This window comes from Colossoma macropomum, unplaced genomic scaffold, assembly GCF_904425465.1.
Source record: "Colossoma macropomum unplaced genomic scaffold, Colossoma_macropomum, whole genome shotgun sequence".
NCBI classification, from domain to species: Eukaryota; Metazoa; Chordata; class Actinopteri; order Characiformes; family Serrasalmidae; genus Colossoma; species Colossoma macropomum.
In genome coordinates this window covers 17,711,506-17,737,424 of record NW_023494795.1, presented here as the reverse complement: position 1 = coordinate 17,737,424, position 25,919 = coordinate 17,711,506, and the positions used below count along the sequence as shown (strand labels likewise).

General features: G+C 37.0%; 1 protein-coding gene across 2 annotated transcripts; it reads left to right on the top strand.

Moving 5' to 3' along the window:
• Positions 1-264: 264 nt before the first annotated feature.
• ptk2bb (protein tyrosine kinase 2 beta, b) lies at positions 265-25,441 on the top strand. 2 transcript variants are annotated; one of them, XM_036581689.1, is made up of 31 exons: positions 265-381; positions 4,004-4,238; positions 4,949-5,127; positions 5,290-5,377; positions 5,482-5,561; positions 6,435-6,497; positions 6,666-6,720; positions 6,869-7,009; positions 7,118-7,192; positions 8,231-8,332; positions 8,422-8,539; positions 8,835-8,874; positions 9,072-9,115; positions 9,244-9,291; positions 9,405-9,502; positions 10,115-10,196; positions 11,433-11,533; positions 12,928-13,043; positions 13,153-13,253; positions 14,196-14,285; positions 17,936-18,140; positions 18,896-19,001; positions 19,084-19,143; positions 19,292-19,414; positions 21,112-21,261; positions 21,728-21,763; positions 22,581-22,605; positions 22,910-22,956; positions 23,059-23,193; positions 23,752-23,832; positions 24,379-25,436. In XM_036581689.1, exons 2-31 carry the CDS (start codon positions 4,053-4,055, stop codon positions 24,616-24,618), a joined length of 3,015 nt encoding a protein of 1,004 aa, XP_036437582.1. In that variant the 5' UTR covers positions 265-381; positions 4,004-4,052; the 3' UTR covers positions 24,619-25,436. The 2 variants fall into 2 exon arrangements, with proteins under 2 accessions (XP_036437582.1, XP_036437583.1); XM_036581690.1 differs by lacking the exon at positions 265-381 and having other exon boundaries at positions 4,041-4,238; positions 24,379-25,441.
• The last annotated feature ends 478 nt before the right edge of the window (positions 25,442-25,919 follow it).

Sequence of the window (25,919 nt, the reverse complement as noted above, 5' to 3'; positions counted from 1 at the left end):
GATTTAAGAAGTGCTGTGTAAAAAAAATGTTGACTTGAATTTTGTTCAATAAAGTGCATTCAGTGCTTATAATTCTACTTTATCATTTTTGCCTTTTAATATTGTGATGGTAAATTACTATAGTTACCAGTTCAGTTGAAACCAGGTCTGAAACTATTTTAAGTCCTACAAATCCATAAATGAGTGTTTGCCAATAGGACCATATTTCTCTTCTCCACCCCATAAAGCTGGAGCAGCTCAGAAACAAGGAACCAGGAAGTACGAAGGGCGGCTGGAGTCAAGGAGTGGCTTACAGCACCTCCATCTACCTGCAGTCCAGAGCAGCTGGGGTGTGGAGCGTCTCAGTGGATATGAACCTGACTGAAGTGGCTACTTTGCAAGGTCAGTGATCGAGCATGCTAATAATAAGCAACAGTTACAACACTGAGCACAACGGTTTTTATGTTTTTATTTTTTAATTGTTATTATTTTTTTTTACAAATATGCGCAACTGAATTCTGCTTCAAACTGCTAAACTCTGAAATGCCCCCACAACGCGAGCTCGTATCGTGGCTGTAAACAAACCTACAAACCGTGCGGAGTGTAGGCGCTTTGTAAATATCCTCTTATAGAAGTGAGTAGAAGTGCATTTACCTGCTTTCTGTAATATTTGGTCGGAGTGCAGGGGGTTCGTGTCTGGACACGTCTGCGCAGGCGAAGTCCTCAGATTGCGCATTCCGCGCGCTCGGTCTGATCATGTTCAGAGCTTCTTCTGGACCCCGCGCCGTTCTTTCTACAGTGACTTCACTGTAATTAACCATTACTTAGCGAGCGTTGGTTTGAATGACACTTTAGAGCAGTTTTAGAACACCTGTTGTTATTAAGCCTGTCTTCTGGCTGGTTAGTAGATCACTGCAGAGTCATTTGGCTCTTTGGAAAACGAGAGAGCCAGATAAAACTGCTGTTTTGCCTGCGTTGAGGCCTTGTTATGATCTATTTATTCAAGGCCTCTGTGCTGGGTGTGCTGAAGGAGATACCTGCCAGCTGCTACAGCTTGATAATGATCTCATTTAGGCTCAGTGTTTCCATAACAGCTCAAGTGCTAGCATGACAGTGTGACATTGTGCTTCTCTTCTTTCTGTATTTCTTTTTTTTTATCTCAGTATTTCCCTCTTGCATAATAAACACTTAAAGCCACAGAGCAGCATATTTCACTCCATATTTGCTTGTTTGTCTTGTTTGGATACTTGTGTCTGTATTTCAATTCTCAGGATTTTCAACATTTCATATAAGTCAGTTTCACATGTCTGTGTAGAACAGTGCAGATGAAGATGTGAGAACTTTAGAACCATGAAAAAGCAATGCCTCAATTCAGAGTCATAATAAAATGTAGGCCTAATTTATCAGTTTTCTTTATATATAGAGAAAATATATCAGGTCCTGTTAAAAAAGACAAGTCCCGATTAGCTGAGCTGCATCACTGTGGTGCTATTTTAAGTTTCACCTAAAGCTGGAGACTCATAGAGCAATAAGGAAATTGCTCATTGTTTCATCATCTCACAGTAGGCAGAAGCTTTAGTCTTCTTGATTGGTGGTTATATAATACTTTTGTGGTTGATATCCAGCTGTTTTGTGGCGTCTTCCCCCTAACCTTACTGTGTCTGTGCCCTCTCACCTGGTGTTCGTGTGTACTTGTAAAAAATGATGACCTCTGGAGGTCAAATCTCACCCACATGTCACCTGCACTGAATTAACCATTTGCACACCTCAAGAAAAGCCAAACTTATGTATTTTTGAAGATCCTTACACACACACACACACACACACACACACACACACCACGTATATATATATATATATATATATATTTATATATATATATATAAAATGCACATACATGTGGATCATTCTACAAAATTGGTCAGTTAGAAACACATTTCAGACCTCTAACTGACTTGAGCTTTAGAGTAAAACCCTTTTGTTGCACTACCCTATGCCTTAATTGTTTATTTTATTAAAATAAAATAAATAAACTTCATGTACTTCAAAACAGTGGGGTCTGTCTGTCTATCTATTTATTTTAAGATCTGAACACTAAAATAGTTTTTACTGTGGTACTGCAGTTTGAGCTAATTCAGTAAAATGGTCCATATATTATGATATATATATCGCTGCTGTCGGAACAAAACCTTGTTTCTCCATTTTTACCATTTTTCAGTTTTTAACATAATTTGAAAATGCCTGTTGCCCTTTACATTGAGTGTATATTTCGTGATGAGTAGACTAAAAGAAATGGCCCAAAATTACTTGGAAAAAAGTCTGGTTCCAGTAACTTACATTGAAAGTAAAGTAGGCTTTTTTCTTTTCCTGTAAAGTTACGAATTTTGAGATACAAGATTTTGTTCCGACAACAGTGATATATATAATGTTATATAACAGAAGTAAAAGAGTAAATTAACTAGGTCCTTAATTTCACATGCAAGCAATTTCACTTATAGATAGATAGATAGATAGATAGATAGACAGATACTTTATTGATCCTGAAGGAAATTTAGCAGCCAGTAGCAGTCACACAACACAGCATTGTTATAATAATAAGGGTGGTATAATATAAAAAGAAGAATATATACAGAAAAACTATCTACAGGCATATATACAACTAGAAATATACAAAAATATGTTATAAGATTATTATATTAGCCATCTAATGTGTAATAATTGAAGATCAACCGTTTGTTTAATTTCAGGACAAAAAAGCCATTAAGTTTGAACAGAAACACCTGGGGATTTTTTCTTTTTTTCAGATCTGAAAAAAATCTCAGAAAAAATTTGAGCTTGATATTCTCAAAGACGGAATGAGCCTTGAGTACTGTTTATCTGATAGAGACTGTTTTAATGTTGGTATGATGTCTTATATCTAATCTCCTCAGAAATTTCTCCTGAAAAAATGAATAACTTCTACTGAGTGGCTGTTTGAACTAGAAATTTAAAAACGATGAAGGGTGGTGACCTTTCACAGAGCTGTAGATGGTGTCAGTTTGAACAGATTCAAAATCAGTCAGTTTAATCAGTCAGTTTAACAGTGAATACTTGAGCTACTACACATTCACTTTTTTCAATCTCATGTGTGGGTTGTATGGCAACATACTATAGTGAGTCATCCAGCACATGTAGCCTCAGTCCTGGTGAGGAATTCACTGCCTCAGGGTAACAAAAACAGCAAGGCGGGACCAGATACGTTTGAAGACACACGCATACACTCCTCGAGCTTCGCAATACTACACTACGCTACATTTCCCAACCTGTGTAAGTCTCACACTGGCACCAAGTAAACATTGACTGTACAAACACTCTCCTTCACAAATCATCTCCTTGGTCAAGACAGGCAGCTCTTGAGGATTGTTTACTGAACTTTAACTTTAGAGCTAGAGTTGTGTCCCATCAAAATATATGTTATAGGATAGATACAACATATGCACACAAATGGTGGGGTCAGAATTTGGTGCCAACAGCACAAATCAGTTGACCCAATCTGCCTCCTGTCAACAGTCCAGGCTGGTGGAGAAGGTATAATGGTGTGGGGTTAGTTTTCTTAGCACACTTTGGGCCCATTAATACCAATCAGTCGCTGCTTGAATGCTACAGCCTATTTGAGTTTTGTTGCTGACCATATGCTACAATTTATCCATCTTCTAATGGCTACTTATTAATGCACCATGTCACAAAGCAGAAGTCGTCTCACTGCTTTCATGAATATGACAGAGTTGGGTGATTTCAGTGGCCTTTCCAGTCACCAAAATCTGCAAGAACTGCGTGATACATCATGTCAACATAGACCAGAATCTCAAATCTCGAATCTCATCTTCTGCCATGAAGAATTTAGGCTGTTTTGAGAGCAAAGGGAGGCCCAACACAGTATAGCGTCTCTAATAAAGTGCTTGGTGAGTGTATCTGCACTGCAAAGGACAACCACACAAAAGCCTGAAAGCAGTTCTTATCAACTTTGACTGAATTTTCTTCACAGGCCCGAGGAAGGTGTGATGGTGTGCTTGTAGCTGTGAGAGGTTTTGACAATGTCAGGTGATACCACCACACTGTCCTGGAAGGTGCCCAGCCCGGGCTCCGATGGACCAAAGAGCCCTGTGTTTTGCTTCTCTGGAGAGGGCGGACCTGTGAAGATCCTCAAAGTCTGCTTCAGCAGCAGCAACCATCTCAAGAACTTCAAACTTGTCAAGTGTGACAGCTCCTGGCAGATAAAGGTGAGAAAGATGAAGTGTATAAGGAACATTACATAAGATCCACTGATACATGTGTGAAATGTAAGATGTAAATTAAGCTTTTTAGAAATGTTACATAATTAGTTTAACCCGTTAAACTGTAGGCTCATTATTCAGTTATTAATCATAAGACTATTATAAGTAACTGTTATAAATTAGTCATTAACTACTGTAAAACTAATGTGTAAATAATTCAGTTACATAAATTATGAAGTCATTCAAATTGTAAGAAGTATCTCCCTCGGCTACTTCCAAACACAAATGTGGTATTGATTAAAAGAATAGAATCCATGCTTTTGACTAAATTTCTTGGCTTGTTTCAGTGAGCTACGAGTGAAATGTAATTAAACCCTTGAACTATTTACTAATTATTCAGACTTATTATTCAATACATATTTTGGTAAATACATCAAAACTAATGTGTAAGGTATGTAGTGGTGAGAGTGAAGAAATTAAGTGTGTGCTACTTGCGGCCCCATGCAGTTTAATATTACAACATGCTTAGTAATAATAATAATAATAATAATAATAATAATAATGCTCTAACATTAATGTACATTTGTCACAGCTTACAAAGTTATGGTATATGTAAAGGAGTTTAATATAGTTTATTCCACTGTAATTTGTATTAAAAATGTATAGTCATCCTAAATTGACACTGACTATTTACTGTTCTAACTGACCATCATCAGGCCATCATCCAGTCCATCTTGATTAGTGGACGTTTGGGCCCTAATGTGCAGAATGCAGACTGCTTTGGGTTGAGGCTCAAACACCTGAAGTCTGAGGAGCACTATTGGCTGCACCCAGACCTGACTATACAAGATGTGGAGCAGCGCTATGAAAGACTTCATGTGGAGGCAGAGTGGAGGTGGGGAATGAAGAATTACTCATATCTATCAATCAGTCATATTGAGAGCATAATATATATTAATACACTAACATATAGAAGAAATATGTTTTACCTTATTATTGCATAATGATGAACTGTATAGTGAGAGAATCTGCTAATACCAACGTCTATATTTTTTAGATACGACTTAAGAATTCGCTACGTACCAGCTAATTACTTGGACAAGTTTAAAGAAGACAGAACGTCACTGTTATATCTGTATCATCAGGTATACTCAGGTCACCCTTATATATTTCTTTTCTAATGCTGATGGTTATAAGTGTCTTTACTTTGGTTTATGTGTTTTATTTGGTTGTGCTTTGCATGGAAAAGGTTCGCTGTGACTACATGCAGCATTATGCTAATAAAGTCAGTGACGGCATGGCGCTGCAGCTGGGCTGTTTGGAGATCAGGTAAGACAAATCATGATTCACTAACCTTTACTGTAGACCAGGGGTTCTTAAACTGGGGGTCGGGACCCCTGTTGGCGACATGGTTTCATAGAGGTTCCAGGAGAGTGGCGCTACAAGACATATATCTTATTAAACTCAGAAAATTATATTGACAAGTATATATAAACTTTGCTGAATGGTTCCATCTACAGGCCATGGAAGACAAGCTACTGTTCATTATGAATTTCTATTGAGTGAGCTCATTACTGAGGAAGGGTCTTAATTGACCACTGATTTTAAAGTATTCTTTCAGCACCAGGCTAAAGATTTGTGGTTTGTGTTAGCTAAGGAGCTAAGGAATGCAGGCCCAGTAAGTGAGTAGACTTAATGTTTGATTATTCTTCGGTAATATTTTTAATGTGTATATTGGTGTGTGTTAGGAGGGAGGATGGGCTGACAAAGAGGGGTGGCGAAGTATTTTAACCAAACAAAAGGGTCACTCGGTGAAAAAGGTTAAGAAATCCTGCTGCAAACCAATAAATACAATATAATATGATACAGTAAGGTTTGTTCATTGGTGTATCCAGGCTAATGACTGTAAAATGTGGAAAAGTCTGGATACACTAATGATACAGTCAAGTTTGCTCATTAGTGTGTCCAGTCTGTTACTAGGGTTAAGAGAAGTCTTTGTAAGAAAAATGTTGCATTTCGTCATCTGGAGTACAGTTTTATGCATTTCAAAGTATTTATTTAACTTGAATAAAACTAGTTAAACTGATTGTCACTACATTTTTTAAGTTTAACTGACTAAACATTTTTACAGTGACATTTTTACATCAAGAACGTGTATTTTTATTTGCTTCATTGTGAAAAGGTGGTGTGTGTTTTGTGCAGGAGGATGTACAAAGACATGGATGCCAAAGGTCTTGAGAAGAAATCCAATTTAGAATTGTTAGAGTAAGTCTTTAATCTTACAGCTATTTTTATTTATGCTGATTACCGAAAGATATCATTAAGGCTCATTAATTATGTATCATGTAACAATTATTTAAGCTGTAAATACATTCCCAAGAATTTCTAAAACAGCTAAAGACCATATTGGGACAATATCATGCTTTCTTCTAGGAAGGAAGTTGGGCTGAACCTTTTCTTTCCACAGAAGCTGATAGACAATAACAAGGTAAGATATCATCTTCATGACCTCCTGATTGTGTGCCCATTATAGATTGGATTAAAACTGATAATTAAATGTGTTATTAGTGTTCAACCACTGAGCTGGATTGAATGGACAGACTTTTTATGCGTTTTTGTGTCTTTTTGCCCCCCAGCCCAAGCAGCTGAGGAAGATGATCCAGCAGACGTTTCAGCAGTATTGCACACTGAAAGAGGAAGACTGCATTATCAAGTTCTTTAAGACCTTTGGTGAATTCATTAACTTTAATGAAGAGGTTTTTCCCTGTGAACTAGTGGTAAGCTCTGAACTGAACTGCACAGCTGGCCATTTTTAATTTTTGAATTTGTGCTTGAGAATTCTGTTTGTAGAGATAATGTAGAGATGCTACTCATTTTCTTAATAGCAAGGCTGGAGTCTAGCAGTGGATTTAGTTATTGGCGCAAGAGGGATTCGCCAGCGCACACAATCAGATTCATCGGTAAGAGCATTTTAGCACGCATGTAAATCGAAAGTGCCTGACATATAGTTACTTTTAGTACTACTTTCTACAAACTGCAATAGAGTTATATAGTTATTTGCCCTAATCAGGAACTGAATCAATAACACAAACTCCACGGAACTATGTGGACCATATCATACCTTAGATCAGTGTTCGTGCAACTACAGGCACTTTCATGTCCCGGCAGTAGGTTTCAGATATATGCTTACATATTTAGCATAATGAATAAATCATAACACATTTTCACAAATAAACGATCAATAAATGTAATGAGCTAATATATTTTAAGATGCATATTTTGGGTGAAAATACCAGATTTATTCATGTCCCTGATCAAGATTTTAGTCTTTAAATGCATAAAAAGTTAATTACATCTGTTGAATTGAAACTGCACTGTATAGATGTTAGCTCAAAACATATTTAAATAAAGATTGTTGTTGATGAGTGATTTTGGCTATTTTGTTCTATAAATATATCCGTCTCACGTATTTATGACCTTACCACGACACTGACCAAACAACCTAAAATAAAGCATTTTTCAAAGCCAAATAAATCTACTTTTGATGAAAACATAAAACAAATGGGAAAACTAGTCTCGATGTTCCTGGATTCACATACACACAAAGTAAATATCATCTTTTCATATTCAATGTTTTCTCAACACTAATATTTTATAACTAATGTTTTTGTGTATTACACTTTTACAACAATTTCATTTTCATGTTAAATTAAAATGTATTAGAACTTGTCTGCCAAATTTAATGTAACAGGCCATACTCTTTGCCATATACTCTTTGGCGTATACTCAAAAACAACAAAAAAAAAAAACTGCGAGCTCTCCTTCTGGCAACATTCTGTAGTGGTGAGGCCATATTACTGTAAAGACATTTTCACTGTTGAGTTTCACTCTTGAATATTGTACGCTTTAATACATGTATTTCAGTTTGAAATGTCTTTTATTATTGCAATTATTCTTGATTAGGGCATTGAATTTGCAAGCTCTTTTTGCTTTTCCAGACAGTCTGTCTGACAGAATTTAAACAGATCCGAAGTATCAAGACCACTGCACAAAGTAATGGCAAAGCGCTGTTGCATGTAGAAATCAAAGGAGCCAAACCGGTGAGCATCACACAGTAGTTCTAAGCTGCTTGTACAATACCACTGTCATCTCTCCTAACAGTCTTATTATGCCTGTTTGCACTCCTCAGCCTCTCTCTGTCAATGTGCCTACTCTGGCAATGGCAGAAAATATGGCCGACTTGATTGATGGCTACTGCCGTTTGGAGAATGGCACAGATTCATCACTGATTTCTTGGCCAAATAAAGGTATGACAGAAGTTACATTTATTTTTTGGACCTCATAATTTACTAATATAATTCACTGATTAGTTTGTCTGATAAGACAAGCATCAGTGATGATCTGCTGTTGGATCTATACAAGCTTTAACCCAAATTAAGTCTTAGAAACCTCTTAAATGTCTCTGGTTTATAGGTACAGTGGCCATTATGCCATGTATCTGTGGTGCTACTGAATGCCTCTATCACTATTTATATAAGAAAGTCAAAAATTAGCAGTTGTAAGAAATAAGTCATGTAAACCGAGACTTAATTGACTGTTTAGGTGCAGAGCTTCGGAACTCTCTTCCTGCAATCCCCTTAGGGTAAGCTGAACTGAATTCTTTCTTCTTTACACATTCTTTTCAGCACATAGTTGTGGTTTGAATTAGACTTGATTTAAGATATGTCTAAAATGGAGTATATTGTAGGGAGAAGATTTGTGCATGCATTGTTCAGATGTGGACACTTTTATTGTTGGTTGTTCTGCTTTTTACTAATTTCTCAGGCTTTCTTTTATTAGACAGCTGTCTGAACCTGTGAAAGACACTGGAAGACACAGCATGAGTGAGTACCTATACAATCTCCTTCTCTGCCTCTCCCCATGACAATGTCAATGTCAAAATTTATTGACCACAAAGATATGTGGTTTCATAACAGCTTCATAATATCAATGTTATTTTTCCGTTTGTCAGACTCTGATATATACTGTGAAATTATGGACGAAAAGCCGCCACCTCCTGGTAAGTGAAGGGATTTATTCTAGTGTGAGTGCCCCAGTCATTTGTTGAAAACTAACCGCTGCAGGATGCTTTACACTTTTAAAGACAGAAGAATTCTCATGTCTTGTGTTTAGCACCAAAATTTGAAATCTCTAGGAAGTCCATCGTCTTGGGCCAGATTTTGGGGGCAGGCTTCTTTGGGGAGGTCTTTGAAGGCGTTTATAAGAAAGAAGTAAGTATTTTACCTGTTCTGTGTCACATAATGTAACTCAAAATAAGAATAACTGTAAACTGTAGAGGCTGCCAGCCTCTACAGTTTACAGTTATTCTTATTTTGAGTTACATTATTGAGATTATTTACAGTATACATAGTTACTTAATAGATTTAATAGAATTACATATTTACATTTGATTTACATTATGTACAGTTACAATGTACAGTTTGAAAAAAGAGAGAAAAGCATGGCAAAAATGTAAGTTATGCTTTGTCTTTCTTCAAAAAGACTACACACAATGATTACTTTTCATAAAATTTAAATCACAGTAATGTGTCCTCTACTACTCAGAAACACAAATATGGTATTGACTGAAATAGAATATGCACAAAGCAGTTGATAGAATTGCTTGGCTTGATTCAATGAGCTACAAGAGAGAAATAACCAAAATGTAAGACATGTTTGAGGCATTTACAGAGGTTTACAGGAGTAATTTTTCAAAATGCAGAATCTTTCTGAAATTTAAAAAATTCATAGATTATTTTTTTTCTAATTATTTTTATCCTATTACAGATTTTGTTAAAGAAAAACGTAACCTTGTTTAACTAGAGGTTGTTTGTCTGAATTAGAATGGGGAGAAGATCAACGTGGCTGTGAAAACCTGCAAAGACTGCTCACCTGATGTCATGGAAAAGTTCATGAGTGAAGCAGGTAACAGAGAGAAGAACGGTAGCAGCATATTAGCCAGATTTGAAGGAAAATAGTGAAAAAATTGCCATGTCTATTCAAAGCCATATGCAGTGGTGTTAGAAAGTTTGTGAGGCCTTTAGAATTCACCTGTGATTAGTTCTTCATCTAAGTCATAACAGTAGATAAATAGAACCCAGTAAAACAAATAACGCAAATAACTATATACTATTTGTTCATTTATTGAACAAAGTGATCCAACATGGAACAGCTTTGTTGGCAAAAGGATGAGATTTTCTATAAATATCAGTTTGGTATAGGGGATAATTAGGGTTAGAAGGTTCAAAGAATTAGATGACAATGAAATGTGATTGTGGGTGACCCTGTCCCGTTTATAAAAGAGTCTTCAACCCTGCCCTGTTTATGAAAGAGTCTTCACTATCAAAGTCTGGTCTTTATCTCACACCTTTGTGAATGCAAACCATTTTCAAATTTGGCCACAGGAAATTTCTGGGGATCTCAGAAAAACAGTTGATGCTCATCAAGCTTGAAGAGGTTACAAAACAATTTCTGAAGAGTTTATACTTTACATCTACTGTTTTGCAGATAAAGTACAAAAAGAGGAAATTCAAGACTGTTGTTGGACAAAAACGTGCGATATCTAAGAGCTGCAGGCCTCTCTTGCACTGACCTACTGACTTTCTTTCACAGAATAGAAGTGCTTATGACTTCACCACCAGGCAAACACTTAGCCAAATAGTATGTATGGAATGATCCTGCTCTCCAGGAAGAACATTGCTGCCTGTTTAAAGTTTCCAAAAGACCACCTGGATGGAAGACTACAAAAAATGTTGTGTGGACTGATAATGCAGAAATAGAACTTACTGGCTTAAATGAGAAATAATATATTTGGCGAAAAACACAAGAACAAAAGAACCTCATCCCTACTGTGAAACATGGTGGTGGCAGTGTCATGGTTTGGGGTTGTTTTGCTGCCATTGGACCAGGACGACTTGTCTTTATTTCATGGTACTATGAATTCTGGATCGCATCAGGAAATTCTACAGAAGAATGTCAGAGCATCTGCCCCTGAACCGAAAAACTGTTTGTATTATTTGTTTTATTGGGTTGTCTTTGTCTGTTATGACTTAGATCTGTTCTGTTGTCTGATCTGATGTCAGCTGTCAACCAGTGCTGACTGCAGAGTCTTTCGGTCTATCCCTAAACATGTGCCATTTCTGCTTCTGCCTGTGCTCCTAGTTATAATGAAAAACCTGGACCACCCTCACATAGTGAGTCTGATTGGAATCATAGAGGAACACCCAGTGTGGATCATTATGGAACTCTACCAGTATGGGGAGGTAAGTGGTAATGTAGAAAAGAAACTAAATAAGCCTACACAAAATGTTTTTTTTGCAATTTTGACCATTAAATGAGAGTTTTATTGAAAAATACGCAAAATCATAAATTAAATTCCACTTGAAATAAGTGTTGCAAGTGCGTTTTGCATTCTTGCTTGCATTTCGAACAAAACCAATGCAATTAAAATACTCAAGAAGCACTACATGCTGATTGTGCAGTTCCATTTTCTATTACAGCTGCAACTGATCTGGAAAACTCAATCAAGAAAGTGGCATGAGAAATGAGTCTATAAACTTTTACACGAGTCATAAAAACAGCCGTGTGGGGGTGGGGAGGTGGATCTGTACAGAGAGAATTGGTAGAATCAGTAAGATTATGACCAACCAAGTTGGAGAAAAACATTGTGAACAGTATGCAGGGGGTGTACAAAATAATGGAAACATCACATATTCATATTCATTGGCCATTTTATCTGATACATATAACACAGAAGTGTACTTTGTAGGTTTATAGTTACAGACTGTAGCACACTCTGTTGCTGGACAATTTGTCAGCCCCCTGTATCCAGTCCATCAATGGAAAAATGTTGCAATGTTTTATGGCATGCAATATTGAGACAAAACAGTCCAAAGTAAATAATAAAAGCATAGCAAGCTTTACATTGATGTAAAGTAGGACTGCACGACCTGAACCAAATAATAATAATACTATTACATTACTTCAAATTGTGATAGTTAAAAGCCCTGCAATGGACTGGCGACCCGTCCAGGGTGTGTCCTGCCTTCTGCCCAATGATTGCTGGGATACGTTCCAGCCCCCCAGTGACCCAGGAGCATAAGCGGCTTAGAAGATGTGTGTGTGTGTGATAGTTATAAACTTTGCTGTATATTAAAAACGCACTGGTGAAGGGAAGATTGGCCTGAAATATTTAGACTAAAATATGGTACTTTTGTTGGATCACATGAAGTGATTCATCTAAACACCCACAGAAACCCTAATCTGTAACTGTGGCTGTTTTTTCATAGAGCTATTTCTTATATGTTACACTAACAGGCCTTTAACAGTAGTCATCCGTTATCATTGGTTAATCTAAGTACCTCTGTCCAATGACGGACTGTTTTCTTTTCTTTTTCTCTATATTCAATATTTTATATGAATTGTAATTAATTGTATTAATATCCTATTCTCTGTTCATATTGCTTTTATTGTATTATTGATTTGCTATCCGGTGTCAACCAGAGGGGGATGGGTTGCGCTTTTGACAGCACCCATTGAAAAATGGCACTATTTAAATAAATCTTGGTTTGATTTTTTTTAAAGTTCTTGTGGGAAAGATCTTTATCTTAATATTTTAGGGACTACATTTTAATATTCTGCATATTTTTACTTTCAGCTCGGGAACTACCTGGCCGAAAACAAGAAAACTTTGACCAATGACAAATTAATCCTGTATAGCTTACAGATTTGCAAAGCTTTGGTCTACTTACAGGGAAAGAACATGGTGCACAGGTATGCACATCAGATGCATTTTATGTCTGTCTGTACTCTGTCTATCTCTGTCTATATGCACATTCAGAATAAATCTGTCTCCATTAAATTCTGTATGTTTGTGCAACAGAGACATCGCGGTGAGAAATGTGCTCGTTGCCACGCCAGAGTGTGTGAAGCTGGGTGACTTTGGCCTGTCCAGATACATTGAGAATGAGGAATATTACAAAGGTGAGCTTCAGCTGTTTCGTAGACATGCAAAGGCAGTAAATGTTCAAAGCCCTGCAGCTATTATATCTTAGTCAGGCAACCACTTGAATATTAACGACAGCAAACTCTATAGGCCATGTGCTGAGGCATCAATAACATGATGGAATAATCATGTTCACTCACTTCTTAGCCCTGCTTCTTATTCTGAACACGCCTTTTCTTTCTTCTGAAGTATTACTCATTACCGGAATAATCAAAAGAGGTTTAATTATGACAAGCGTTCATAAAACCCAGTCTCCCTTTTTGTGCCTGTTTCTGTCTAATATGATTCACATATGAAACTATGAGGGCTCAAAACAGAAAGTATATGATCATGCTAGCTACATATTATTCATATGCAGATTCATTTTGAGTAAAGTAGGTTGCAGTAGAAGTGAAGAAAGTAGGGATGCACTAAAAAAGAAATCCATGGCTGATATCTGATATTTTTCATGTACATATGTTGACATTGATGCCAATACATAAACCTTTATAAAGTGTAGAAATTAGGCTGAATCCGCTTGGATTAGTGCTACAGAGAAATAAAACATTTATTTGTAGATGGTTACAAATGCAGTAAAATAAACAAAATGCAGATATTTAGCACAGTAACTTAGCCTTGTCTAAATGTTCAGCTCTTCCAGGGTATAAAAAATACATCATCAAATATTGGTTTGAAATATTGATTAAATCTACATGTCTGATGCTGATAACAATTTTTTAAACAATTACATATATAACAATTACAAACCAATACTGATATGATTCTAATATCATTGTGCATCCCTTGCAAACTGAAAAATGAAGGATTATGTGCTTTGAACAAGCTTGCTTTCTTAGTAACTATCATTAAAGTGGTAAGAAATGATAAAATTAAGTTTTATTCTGTTACATTTCCATAATCACAGCTATTTAAATTTTCAGCGTCTGTTACTCGATTGCCAATCAAATGGATGGCTCCTGAGTCCATCAACTTCCGCCGCTTCACCACGGCCAGTGACGTGTGGATGTTTGGTGAGTTATCTGAACTTTTTCTCAGTTAGGTGCTCCACTCCTTACAGAGGAACACTGTTATCTAAGTATAAGCTGAAGTATTCAGTGGTTCAGTAGTGTCTTACTATCGCTAATAGGCCAGATAAAGCAGGCATTATTAAGTCTACACTAATTCACCAATCACTGTGTTAGAGCAGAGACATCACTAAACTGACAAAGGCTAGTTCAAAAAAAGTGAGTGTTTTCTGAGGCCCTTTGGTAAAGTGAGTTTTATTTAATAATTTCTAGGATTTAAGCAAGATCTCCTTATCAGCATTATGTTACTGTGATACACACTATGTCATAGACTCAGTGGTTATATGGTACTATGTAATTTGACCCAAAAAGCATCACAACACAACCCAATGTCAGAAAAGTGCCCAAAGTGGCCTTTATGACAGACAACACCTATTGGAACAAGCCCTTAGGAATACTTATATAGGTTCTTGTCAGTTGTCATGCTAAGCTGTAGGTGTAAGTGTCATGTAGCTATACAGTAAAGCAGTACCGGTATGCGTTAACCCTCACCCTCTGGCATCAGCTATTGTGGAACACAATAAGAAGAGCCTGAAGACATCTGAGGGAAAAATAAGGACAGTGAATGCTAATTTATTGAAATGGCCCATCCAATTTAATACTTAGAAAAAGACTTGTTAAAAAGTCAAGGGTAAAGTGATATAGACAGTCTAAAACCAGCACCTTGAAATTAGGAGAAGCGCAGACTAGGCATCCTTCTTTTTAATGCAGACATGCCCTTGAACCTGAGCAGTCAACACATTTGGAAAACACTCATACACTCATGACATATTGACATTATGGACAGTGCTGCTTGTGAGCTTGAAAAACATTAGGCTGGCCTAGCTCAGAGGCCTGCCTCAGAGGGCCTATGCTGTAGGGTTCTCTGAATCATAATCATGGACACTTATCTCTGATGGATTGCTCTATACAGGAGAGCTGCCCTTCCAGGTGCAACATCATCAGATTTGAGAGATGAGTGTAGTAGACAGCAGGGCCATAAACCTATGGCCTTCAGGTCTGTCATAGTGGAGGAGGCTGGAGTGAAGCTTGCAGCTGAACACCTTCTTTTATCATATGTCTACAGTCATGCTGTGTAGATGATGCTCTGCCCTTTAAGCAGATACAACATCCAGCCTTGTACATATTTGTTCAGTAAGTCAGTGCTTTGAGACACTCTAACCTTTCATTCACGTTTTTCATTGGTTAAGTCAGTGATGTGTTGCTGACAATCAGGACAAGCTGTACTAAACCTTTTGGTCCAGGTTTCAGAAAATAAAGAGCAAAAATGATGTACTCTGCCTAGTAAAGCATGCATGTTATGTATGAAACTGACAAATTATTAAGTTAGCATGTGTAAAGCACAAATTATTGGTTTGTTAACTTCTATGAGCTCAAAATGTCTAGTTACCCTGGTTGCTTACTCTTTTTTTTTAGTTTAAAAGCTGCAATTGTTTTAACACTGTAACAGGGCAACTTAAAATTTCACTGCAGCTTTTCTTTTTGTGTTACCTCAACTTGAGGGCACATGAGTTCACCTGACTCAAACGTCTTAATGTAGTCAAAAGTTCATCTAACTCATTTTTTGTACTGAACATTTGAATTTTGACGTGTTTCCTAGTGTGTGAGTTTGTGGCATCGCTCAGGGTCAGGCTTACGACGCTTAGAGAGTTGCACTATGTGGGGTCCTTGGTGTTACATTTTTGAGCCCAAAAATATATATGACACAGTGGGAAAAAAATTGTTGTTTGAACATTAAAAAGAAAGCTTCATGTTTGATATAAATTGAAAGTTTATTGAACATTAGAAAATGTTTTCATAACAGAATGTAAGTGAACTTAACATTTAAGGCCAGACACAAATAAGCTTAATCTAAACTGGAATTAAATTGCAAAACTTAAATAGATGTTTAAATATTGTGTTCCACTGAGGCAGGTTGGGTTGGATTAACTAAAATAAGCATTTTAGCCTAATATTTTTCAAATGATTTATTTAAAAATTCAAGAAGATACAAGATACACAACTTCTTTAACAATTTGATTAAGGCTTTTTCTTATTTTTGGATCCGCCTCTCATTCCTACCTATCAATGCAAAGCACACTCATAGAATCACCCACTGGAGTTAATATAGAGCTTTCTAGCATTCCTAGTCATGATTTCACTTACTAGTTGCTGCTTATTAAGGGTATTGCCTCACTTCATTGTTGTAGATGTAGATGATGAAAATATGGCACTATGTTAACATTGATGGAGTGGAGATCAAAATACTTAATATAGCCAACATCTCAATAAAGCACACTGAGTGCCGATTTGGTTTACAGTATGTTTTGTAGACAACATTTGGTGTTACACAATAAATTGTTTTATTACAGTTCTTTTAGTGAAATGTTTGGATACTAAACTGGAGAGAAGCAAAAAGAATATGAAGCAGCTGGACTCCAAACTCAATTCAGTTCTCCTGCATTTAAACTGTGGTGTTCAGTAATACATAATCCCATCAAAAATGCAAAACATTTGTAGGCATGAAATTAGCCTGTAAAAGATGCTCGATTCTTTAAGCCAATAAACACATTTGGGTCATATCTATTTGCTGCTGCAAGAATAGTTGAGTGTTTTTGCTGTCCTGTTTTCTTTGTAATGAGCTCCCATGACTTTTTCAACTAACCGTCACTACCTGTGTTAGCTAGTTAGCATCGTTATGTGCACAGGAGTGTGATACAGTTTACTAGCATTACATACAGCTCTATGATGGCGGGTCATCCAAAGCATTACTTTACCCGGCTCTCTGAGTAGTAAAGATTTATCTACTATATCCTGTATGTAAAGTCAGCCATTCTAACAGTTCAAAACTTTATACATGTTTTGTTTACATAACTGTTCAAAAGAAATGTCAGTAATTCTGCATCCAACTTCATCTCCTTTGTATGTAGCATGTCTCTATTTTGGAAAAGCACTTGTTGATTCTTGTTTTATCATGTCTACCACATGGCAGCATAGCATGTATTTTTTTTACTAGAACTTAGCAGTACAGGTCAATTACCAGATTTTGCCATGCTTTCTTAGCCATGAAGAAGGAGACTGGGGCAGAGTAATATGGAGTTGGGGAGTGTCTTATAAAATGACTGACAAGAGGTCAGTGTGAACACAGACAAGCCCTCCGGTCCAGAGTTTCTCAGGCACATAATGCAGTTGTGCTGATGCCATTGTCAAAACAATTTTTTTTTTTTTTACCATGTTCTACATATTTTCAAAGTTTTTTGTATGAGCAAGAGAAGAAAAAACAAACAAATTGTCTAATGCATCTTCAACAAAAAATGTCTGAATTTTTACAGTGTAAGTACAAGTACTCTATGCTAAAAACATGCTAATTGGATACTTTTTTCCTTTTAAAATTACACCAGGGAATTGTCTCTTGAAACTAGCCATAAATTACAGGCAGTGTTTTAAATGCATGTTTTTGTGAGACATCCTTCGACAATGGTCGCGATCATAGCAGCTAGTCAGAAACACAGGCTGAAAGAATATTTGCCAATAGAATAACTGAATGTATGTGCATCTGACCCTCACAGTTTGCTCTGTTCAAAATTTCACTGATTTCTTGTATTTTTCCTATACAGCTGTGTGTGTTTGGGAGATCATGAGTCGTGGTCAGCAGCCCTTCTTCTGGCTGGAGAATCGTGATGTGATTAACCAGCTTGAGCAGGGAATCAGGCTGCCAAAGCCAGACCTGTGCCCTCCTGCCTTCTACTCCCTTATGACCCGCTGCTGGAGCTATGACCCCAGCGAGAGACCCAGCTTCACCGAGCTTGTCTGCAAAATCAGGTGAATTACTCTCTCTCTCTCTCTCTCTCTCTCTCTCTCTCTCTCTCTCTCCCCCTCATCCACTCGCTAATAGCCACAGAATGTCTCTCTTAAAAGTGTATTTTTTTATGTCTATGTATAAATGCATCATGATGAAGGTTTATAAAAGGAAGGATTATTTTATTAAAATTTTTGTCCAAAATACAATTTTCTTTTCATATATTTTCAAAAATATGAAAGATTTAATTCCAAAATGCCTTAAAGACCACTTTCAAAAACTTTTTTCCATGATACATTGTTGGGAGTAGACATAATGTATCATGAAAAACTTTCAATGCTGTATTACGATCAATACTACTTTTATAGGAGAAATAAAATGTGTTTTTCATTACTCATCAGCTGCTATTCTTTTCAAAAGCGTTTGCAAAATTGTTACAAATAGACATACAGCATTTTGAAATTAAACTCTTCATATAAAAAAGCTTTCTATATTGTTTTTGTCAGTATTTTGTCAGTGATGTGTACATAGTTTCTCCAGTCATATTTGTGTGGTCGCAAATTTTTAAATGACTCTTAATTGAATCAAATTGAATCAAGCTGGAATCATTTGTGAAAGAATTAGATTTACTTACGGTGAATGTAATTTAATCTTAATGTCAGAAATTGACACCATTTTTTATTTTGCATTACTTCATTTCTTTAGTCAGACTAGTTGTCTTTGTCTTAGTATTGTTTCTGGCAGTAGATGCTGACTAGTGCTTTTTTGAATGATGCAGTGACGTCCAAGAAATGGAAAGAGAGTTGGAGGTGGAGAGGGAGAGAGACAGAATTCGTGCCAAGTTCCCAGAACCCAAGATCAAAATCAGCGAGCCTCCTCCAAAGGTAGCCATAGTCCTTCTTCTGCTGAGTCACTCCCTGTGATTTCTCGCTGCATTAATATCTGTCTGTCTCTTTATGTGTGCAGCCCTCGAGACTGAACTCTGGGCGCTTTGGGAACGCTCTCAGCATTGGCCTTCATATTCAGGTAGTGTGCTCTTCCCTGCATTGCCAGTGGACATTAGCTGAAGTTTAGGCTTTGAGCTTCTTAGGAAATTGAAGAAGGAAATGCTCTGATCTGCATCTGCGTGAATGTGTATTTATCCTCATGCAGTGTTATGTGTCTTCTTCCACAGCTTAATGAAGCATTGTGTGCCAGTTCTCCAGACCTGGCCAGTCCTTGTGATTATCAGTCTCCTATAGACTCCACGAACAGCCTCACAGTTCCTACCATGGCTGCCCGTCGTCTCAGTCTGGGAGTAAGACTATGTCTCACCTTTTTTCCTGATGTTTAGGCTGTAGTTGTACAATCAATCGTCACTGGATTCTTGATATTTTACAACAAAGATTCCCATCCCTGGTCCTGAAGAAGGCTGTCCTGCTTTTTTTTATTGTTTTCCCTGATCTAAGATATTTACAGCACAGACACTCTTGTACAGTCAGGTTTTGACCATTGCTGTCAGGTAGGAAGGGGATGGTCCAGTTTTGGGCTTTGTAGGCAAGCCAAAGCATCAAAATTTTAGATCATATGCAAGCATCTACAGGAAGTCAGTGTTGGTGAACTTTGGATGATCGAAGACAAGTCATGCTACTACATTAGAAATTGGTTGTAAGGGCCCGATACCCCACTGAACAAGCACCTGGGTAGCTTTCCCAGAGATAAAGGGTTGAATCCCTTGGATATTGCAGAGGAGAAACCTGCATGACTGTATCAGAGCCGAGAATGCTAACTGGTCATCCAAGACTAAAACAAGGCTTTGTGCATTTTCACACCAAGGGGTTCATGAAGATGACAAGATCACAGCAAGGACCTGTACTTCCAGGGTTAAATAGCAGCTCTGGCTTGTTAATCCTTAGTGTTATTTCTCCTGTTTTGCTATGTTCAAATGTAATTATGTAATTACATCATTAATTACATAGTTATGTAATGAATTATAATTGATTTTGATTCAGCACCAGTGGTTCCCCATTCTGAATCTGTTTTTAAGTTTTGATTACATGAACATGGCAAAAATATAAAATATGTTTTCTCTTCCTGCAAAACAAGACTACACAGTCATAACCTTTTATAATCTATACTTTTGGCTGTTTTTTCTGTTTAAATGAGCTATGAGTAAGAAATAACTAATATCAAATTACAGCATGCTTTTGTTATAGCTGGCAATAACCATGACTTCTAACCCTCTATTGCACAAACTCATTTTCCTTTTAACATTAACATTTAACATAACATTATACATATTTAAAGACAATGATAGGGTTAACAATAAAGGGAAGAGTTTGGGTAAGTCAATAAAAAGCATGTGCTTGGTCATACTATATCTTAGTGGGCATATTTAAACTTCTTCTTAAACATTCATCATCAATTTTTGTTTTTTTGTTATGAGAATTGCAGAAATATGTTTGTTGCCCAGAAGCAACACTGCGTGACAATGGAATGGATTTAGCCAGTCACACGCCAAGTCTCACCACTTCAGAGAACATGGCTCTATACCATTTCTTCCCATTGTCGCACAAGGTTACCTCAAGGCAACGTATTCTGAAAGGATCCCTGCACACATCATTATTATTATTGTTATTATTATTATTATTATTATTATTATTATTATGTGTTTGAAATGAATAAACAGGTCCGAAAAAATAAATCAAGGACCATTTTGTGCAGAAAAAAAGTGAATTGAATAGCTTTTTTAATTGCTATCATAATGCGTGCAGTAGTGGGTATTAGCTGATTAGTGTGATTGTATTAGAGCAGGAAAAAATATGCAAGGCAGGGGAATTCCAGGACATCACAGCTCTTCAGTAACTGTAAAATGCCTATACACAGTATAACACCACCACACACACCGATGTATATAAACACTGATATTACTTGCATTTTGGAATGTAGTATCCATAAGTGCTGTTCACCAGCAAATATGCAATATTTTTAACTGAACCCCTGTATGTGTGAAAGGAGGGGGAGTTCGTTGTCGGCCCATCTAGCATGGAGGATGCGCAGCGCCTTTGGCAAGCAGAGAAGCAGCGGCTGAAAGAGACCATAGTGAAACAGAAAGAGGAGATGCTGGAGGACCAACACTGGCTGGACAAAGAGGAGAAACTTCTGGTGAGAAGGCAATATTTTACTACTCCTTTACTCTCTAACATACTGAAATGTCTTTACATATTAAAATCACATGCACAGGCTCAAAAAGAAGGTCTGGCTAGGTGTTTAGATCTCAAGTGCAAAATCAACATTATACTGTTGAAGATATGATGACATATTGAAGATATAAGATACAATGACACTTATATCCTCAGAAGACAGGCTTTTCACCAAGTTTTGACTGAGTTCTCTTTGAATACTCTTTCAACATGCTCGCAATCATCAGATTCATCTGCTTAAGGAAGGAGTCCTTTTAATTGCAGTTATACATTTCCACCACAGAGGTCTCAAAAAAATCCCACATCCCCAAATTTTACATATTGTAGCTTTAATGCTTATAATTTGTGTTGAGTTGTGCTACTTTTCTTCAGGAGAGTCTCATGATATGCATTCTTATTGATTTTCATGAGTGTTACTCTTTTTTAAGGACCCCAAGGCTCAGGAGAAGACTGTTGTACAGTTGGTAAGTTGTCTTTAGTCTGTCCATTTTCTGCTGTTATACACTGAGCTGTCAGTTTATTAGGTATACCTTGTAGCTCCTGTTTTGTCAGCTACACCTTCCAAATTTGTGCACTTTGTAGATGTAAAATTACTGTCTGTAGCCCATCTGTTGCTGTAAATTTATCTGCTACCCAGTGGGAAGGGACCACCATGGTACCAACATAGTGGCATGTTATAAATATATATACATATATAACATTATGGGGGAATTATCCAATATTAGCATGATATTAAGTTAAGTGGTGCTGAATAACTGAACTGGCATATTTTTTATTACTGATGATAATTCAGTTAGTCATATTTACTGTGTAGCCCAAATGGTGCATCCATCATCTTGACATTAATTAAAGAGATAATTTGGGTAGCCTGGGACTAGATGTGGTTAAACGTATTTCTGTCTTTCTGCATTCTGGATATGATAAGTAAATGTGTGTTTTGTCAAACACTTCAGCATTTGCAGTGGGGTCCAAAAGTCTGAGACCACATGGAAATTATGTGATTTTTTCTTTTAGACCTGGAAATGCACAAGAATAATTTTTGGAATAAAAAAATAAATAAATAAATAAATAAATAAATAAACAAGGAAAATTAACAAGTAAAATGAAGAAAAGTTCAATATTCTGCATTATTTATAGGTTGCAATTCAAACATTTTCAATAGTAGCCTTTTGACCCCACTGTTTATTTTAAGATAGATACCCAGCTTTGACCATAGTCCTATTGACTTGCATCACTTTATTAAAAATTGTCCTTTCTTGTTTTCTCACTGTCTCCTCTTAGCCACCAGACCCTCCAACTAGTCAGGGTAAGCCTTCTGTTCTGTCCTAGTTGACTCACTAGAGCAGTGTTCTTTGTTGAGTTGCCCAGAGGACAACGTGGCAGCCAATGAATGAAATCCATAACATTAATACCAAAATTGTAAACACTGGAAACATTTCAGTTGTAGCCTGTAGAAAACAGCTAGCTGCATAATTCACATTGAAACCTGAAGATGACAAAATGCAAATATATCCACTAGAGTATTTGGGCTAGTTGCAGTCTATTGTAAAAAAGTGCTTGCTATCCTTTCTTTGACTTGCCTAACTTTGTCTTTTAAAATGCCATTATAGCTGACCCTCAGAAGCCTCCTGCAAAGCCCCCAAGAATTTCAGTGCAGGTAATGAATACACAGATGTACATTTTAAACAGACTTACACACTTCTACATGTTTTTATGACTGCTCAGCATTTTAAATCTGCTGTTGTGCCCTCTCTGTCAGCCTGCCCCGACAGCAGAGTTGGACCGCTCAGAGGACAAGGTGTATCAGTATGTCATGGATCTGGTTAAAGTGATCGTGCAGCTGAAAAACGATGTAAACACACTGCCATCCTCTGAGTACATAACCATAGTCAAGGTAACTCTTCAAGGTTTTAAAACTCCTTAAAATCACAGACTTATTACATTACCACCGCTTATTATTCAGCATGTAGTAAAATTTTGGATCTGGTCCTGGCCATTCAAGGGGTCAATCTAATAGGATTACAGGGTTAAGTGTGCACTGATAAGGTAGATACAGAAAATCTGCTGTACTTGCCAATGTTAGGAAAGACAGAGTGCTAACTTAGCCAGACCTACACTTTGGACAATACAGTTTGTCCAGACACAAACTAGAGACAGAGCTTCATTGTAAGCTAACAGACATGCTGACTCATAAATGTGGCATTCTATATCTGGATAACGTTGAGGGCCAGTTTCCTGGATACTGATTAAGCCTGGTTCTGAAATACATTCCAATCTGTAGAGGTTATTCATTCCGTATCCGTTTTACTCTTGGACACAGATGCCCAGCCGTATCTCTGGAGATGTACACTCCTGCTGAGTTATCCAATATAGTGGTCTTAGTCAGTATTGTAGGCTTGGTCATTTTTTTGTACTGTGGTCTTTCATTTCACATTTTTTCTTTCTTCCTCAGTCCGTTGGATTGTCATTGCGGGATCTGATTCACAGTGTAGATGATATCCTTCCATCTCTGCATGGTTCTGTAAGAACAGAGGTAAAGTCTATACTTAGCCACTGTCTCTCACTTTTGCCTTGGAGACATTTTACCTAGTTTACTTTCCAATTTTCTTGCCCTTATATATTGTGTTCTATGTTCTTATATAATGCACAGTATTTATTATATTTATTCATACATCCTTTTAAACTATCAAAAAGAAGGGATTCCTTTTTTCTTGTATCCATGCCTGGAATGGCATTAGCTTCTTCAGCATTATACAAATGTTTATATTTCTTATTTTACCATTTTTTTCATGCTAGTTAATGTTGGAGTTTATATGTTAATTCCCTTTTGTACCAGCTAATTAAAATATACGCTCATTGAGTGCTTTGTTAGGAACACCTGTACAATGTTGCAATTATACAGTTAGCCAACTATGTGGCAGCAGCACAGTGTATAAAATCATGCAAACACGTTTCCACCATTAACCGTATTCAGGTAGAGCAAGAGAGTGAAGAACTATTCAGCAGCTCATTAGAAGATGACTAGAAGTGAGTCAAAGCATTAATATGAGGGTCTTATGGCATCACTCTCTTTTTTCAGATTGAGGGCACACAGAAGCTGCTGAATAAAGACATGGCAGAGTTGATCAGTAAGATGCGGCTGGCCCAGCAGAACGCCATCACCTCTCTGAAGGAGGACTGCAAGAAGCAGATGCTGGCAGCAGCTCATACTCTGGCCATGGACGCCAAGAACCTGCTGGACGCCGTGGACCAGGCACGGGTGCGTGCCAACCTGGCCAAACCCAAATCTGAGGATGCAGTCTCCACAGATACAAACTAGAGATTGTTTGGTTCATTTTAAGCTAACAAAAATGCTGATTCATAAACTTGGTATTCCACATCTGGATACCTTTGAGAGTCAGTTTCCTGGATACTGATTATGACTGGTCCTGAAGTTATTCATTTGGTATCCATTTTAGTCTTGGACAGAGGTGCCCAGCCGTGCCCCAAAGGTGGACTCTCCTGCAGAATTTAGCTCCAAGAAATCCAGTCAGTGTATAAAGGACTCAAGAAGCATCTTAAAATTAGACTTAGATATGATATTTTAGGGAACTAAACTTTGTAGTTGGGCAGATTTCTTGGAGCAGTGCAGGACTTAATCTACAATACAATGTCTATATGGTGCATTCAAGCATGTTGTAATGTGATCAAAAACCTGCTATAGTAGGTTGCAGTGTAAGGAGTTTTGGGAGTATTTTTAGAATAGTGTCAGCACAGGACCTTACAGTGGCTGTCCAATTTCTACTCTTGTTGGTCTAAATTTGTAAATCAATCGAACATTTCTTGGATAAATTCATAAATCATTTCTAAATTATCAAAAAGAAAGGATTAATTTGTGTTGTATTCATGCATGGAATCGCATGCTTATTTTTAGGAGCTATGAACTTAAGACTTAAATATATGTGTACCTCAGACTCTCACAAATCTCAGTGTTGCTGTGTTCTCAAACACTAAACTAACAGTGTCATTAAAAGGTATTATGTCAAAAGTGAGCGCTGTCTTAGTACCTTAAGCATTACAATTTTTTACCTCCTGCTGTTGGAGTTGAATTAATTTCTGATTTACTTTCTTTGGCAGTGTACCAGATCATCTAGTGAACTCTTCAGTGAACGTGATTTTATAGATAAATTATCCACAAGACTATTCAGACTCATTTCATTTTATTAAAATTTATCAAGGATGTTCTGAACAGACCTCTCTATAAATTTCATGTCCTGTGACAGGATGAAACTAATGGAACCAGTTTTGTCAGCATCTTTGCCTTTCTGAACCCATGAGTATTGATTCCCCAAAGGCCAGTTCTATCTATCCATATCTATCTGTCTGTCTGTCTATCTACACTACAGTACAGCAAAAGTCAGGACCCAGAGATTTATTTAAATTCCAGTCAAAAGGGCCATTAAGTACAAGTTATTCATGTTTCACAAAACATATCTGTGGAGATTAGATATAAAATATTCAACATGCATATAGAAGGTAGAAGTGAAAGAGAAATAAGTGAAAAGGAGGAGTTCTCAAACTGGAGTTTAAAAAATGATTAAAAGACATAGAGAAAATGGAACTTCTAACAACAATGCAAGA

What these genes read in the sequence shown, in the direction of transcription:
- ptk2bb (XM_036581690.1), top strand. Translation starts at nt 4,053, where the DNA reads ATGTCAGGTGATACCACCACACTGTCCTGGAAGGTGCCCAGCCCGGGC. An exon ending in ACAGCTCCTGGCAGATAAAG is followed by an intron (nt 4,239 to 4,948) that starts GTGAGAAAGATG and finishes GACCATCATCAG; the next exon opens with GCCATCATCCAGTCCATCTT. An exon ending in GCATTGGCCTTCATATTCAG is followed by an intron (nt 19,144 to 19,291) that starts GTAGTGTGCTCT and finishes CTTCTTCCACAG; the next exon opens with CTTAATGAAGCATTGTGTGC.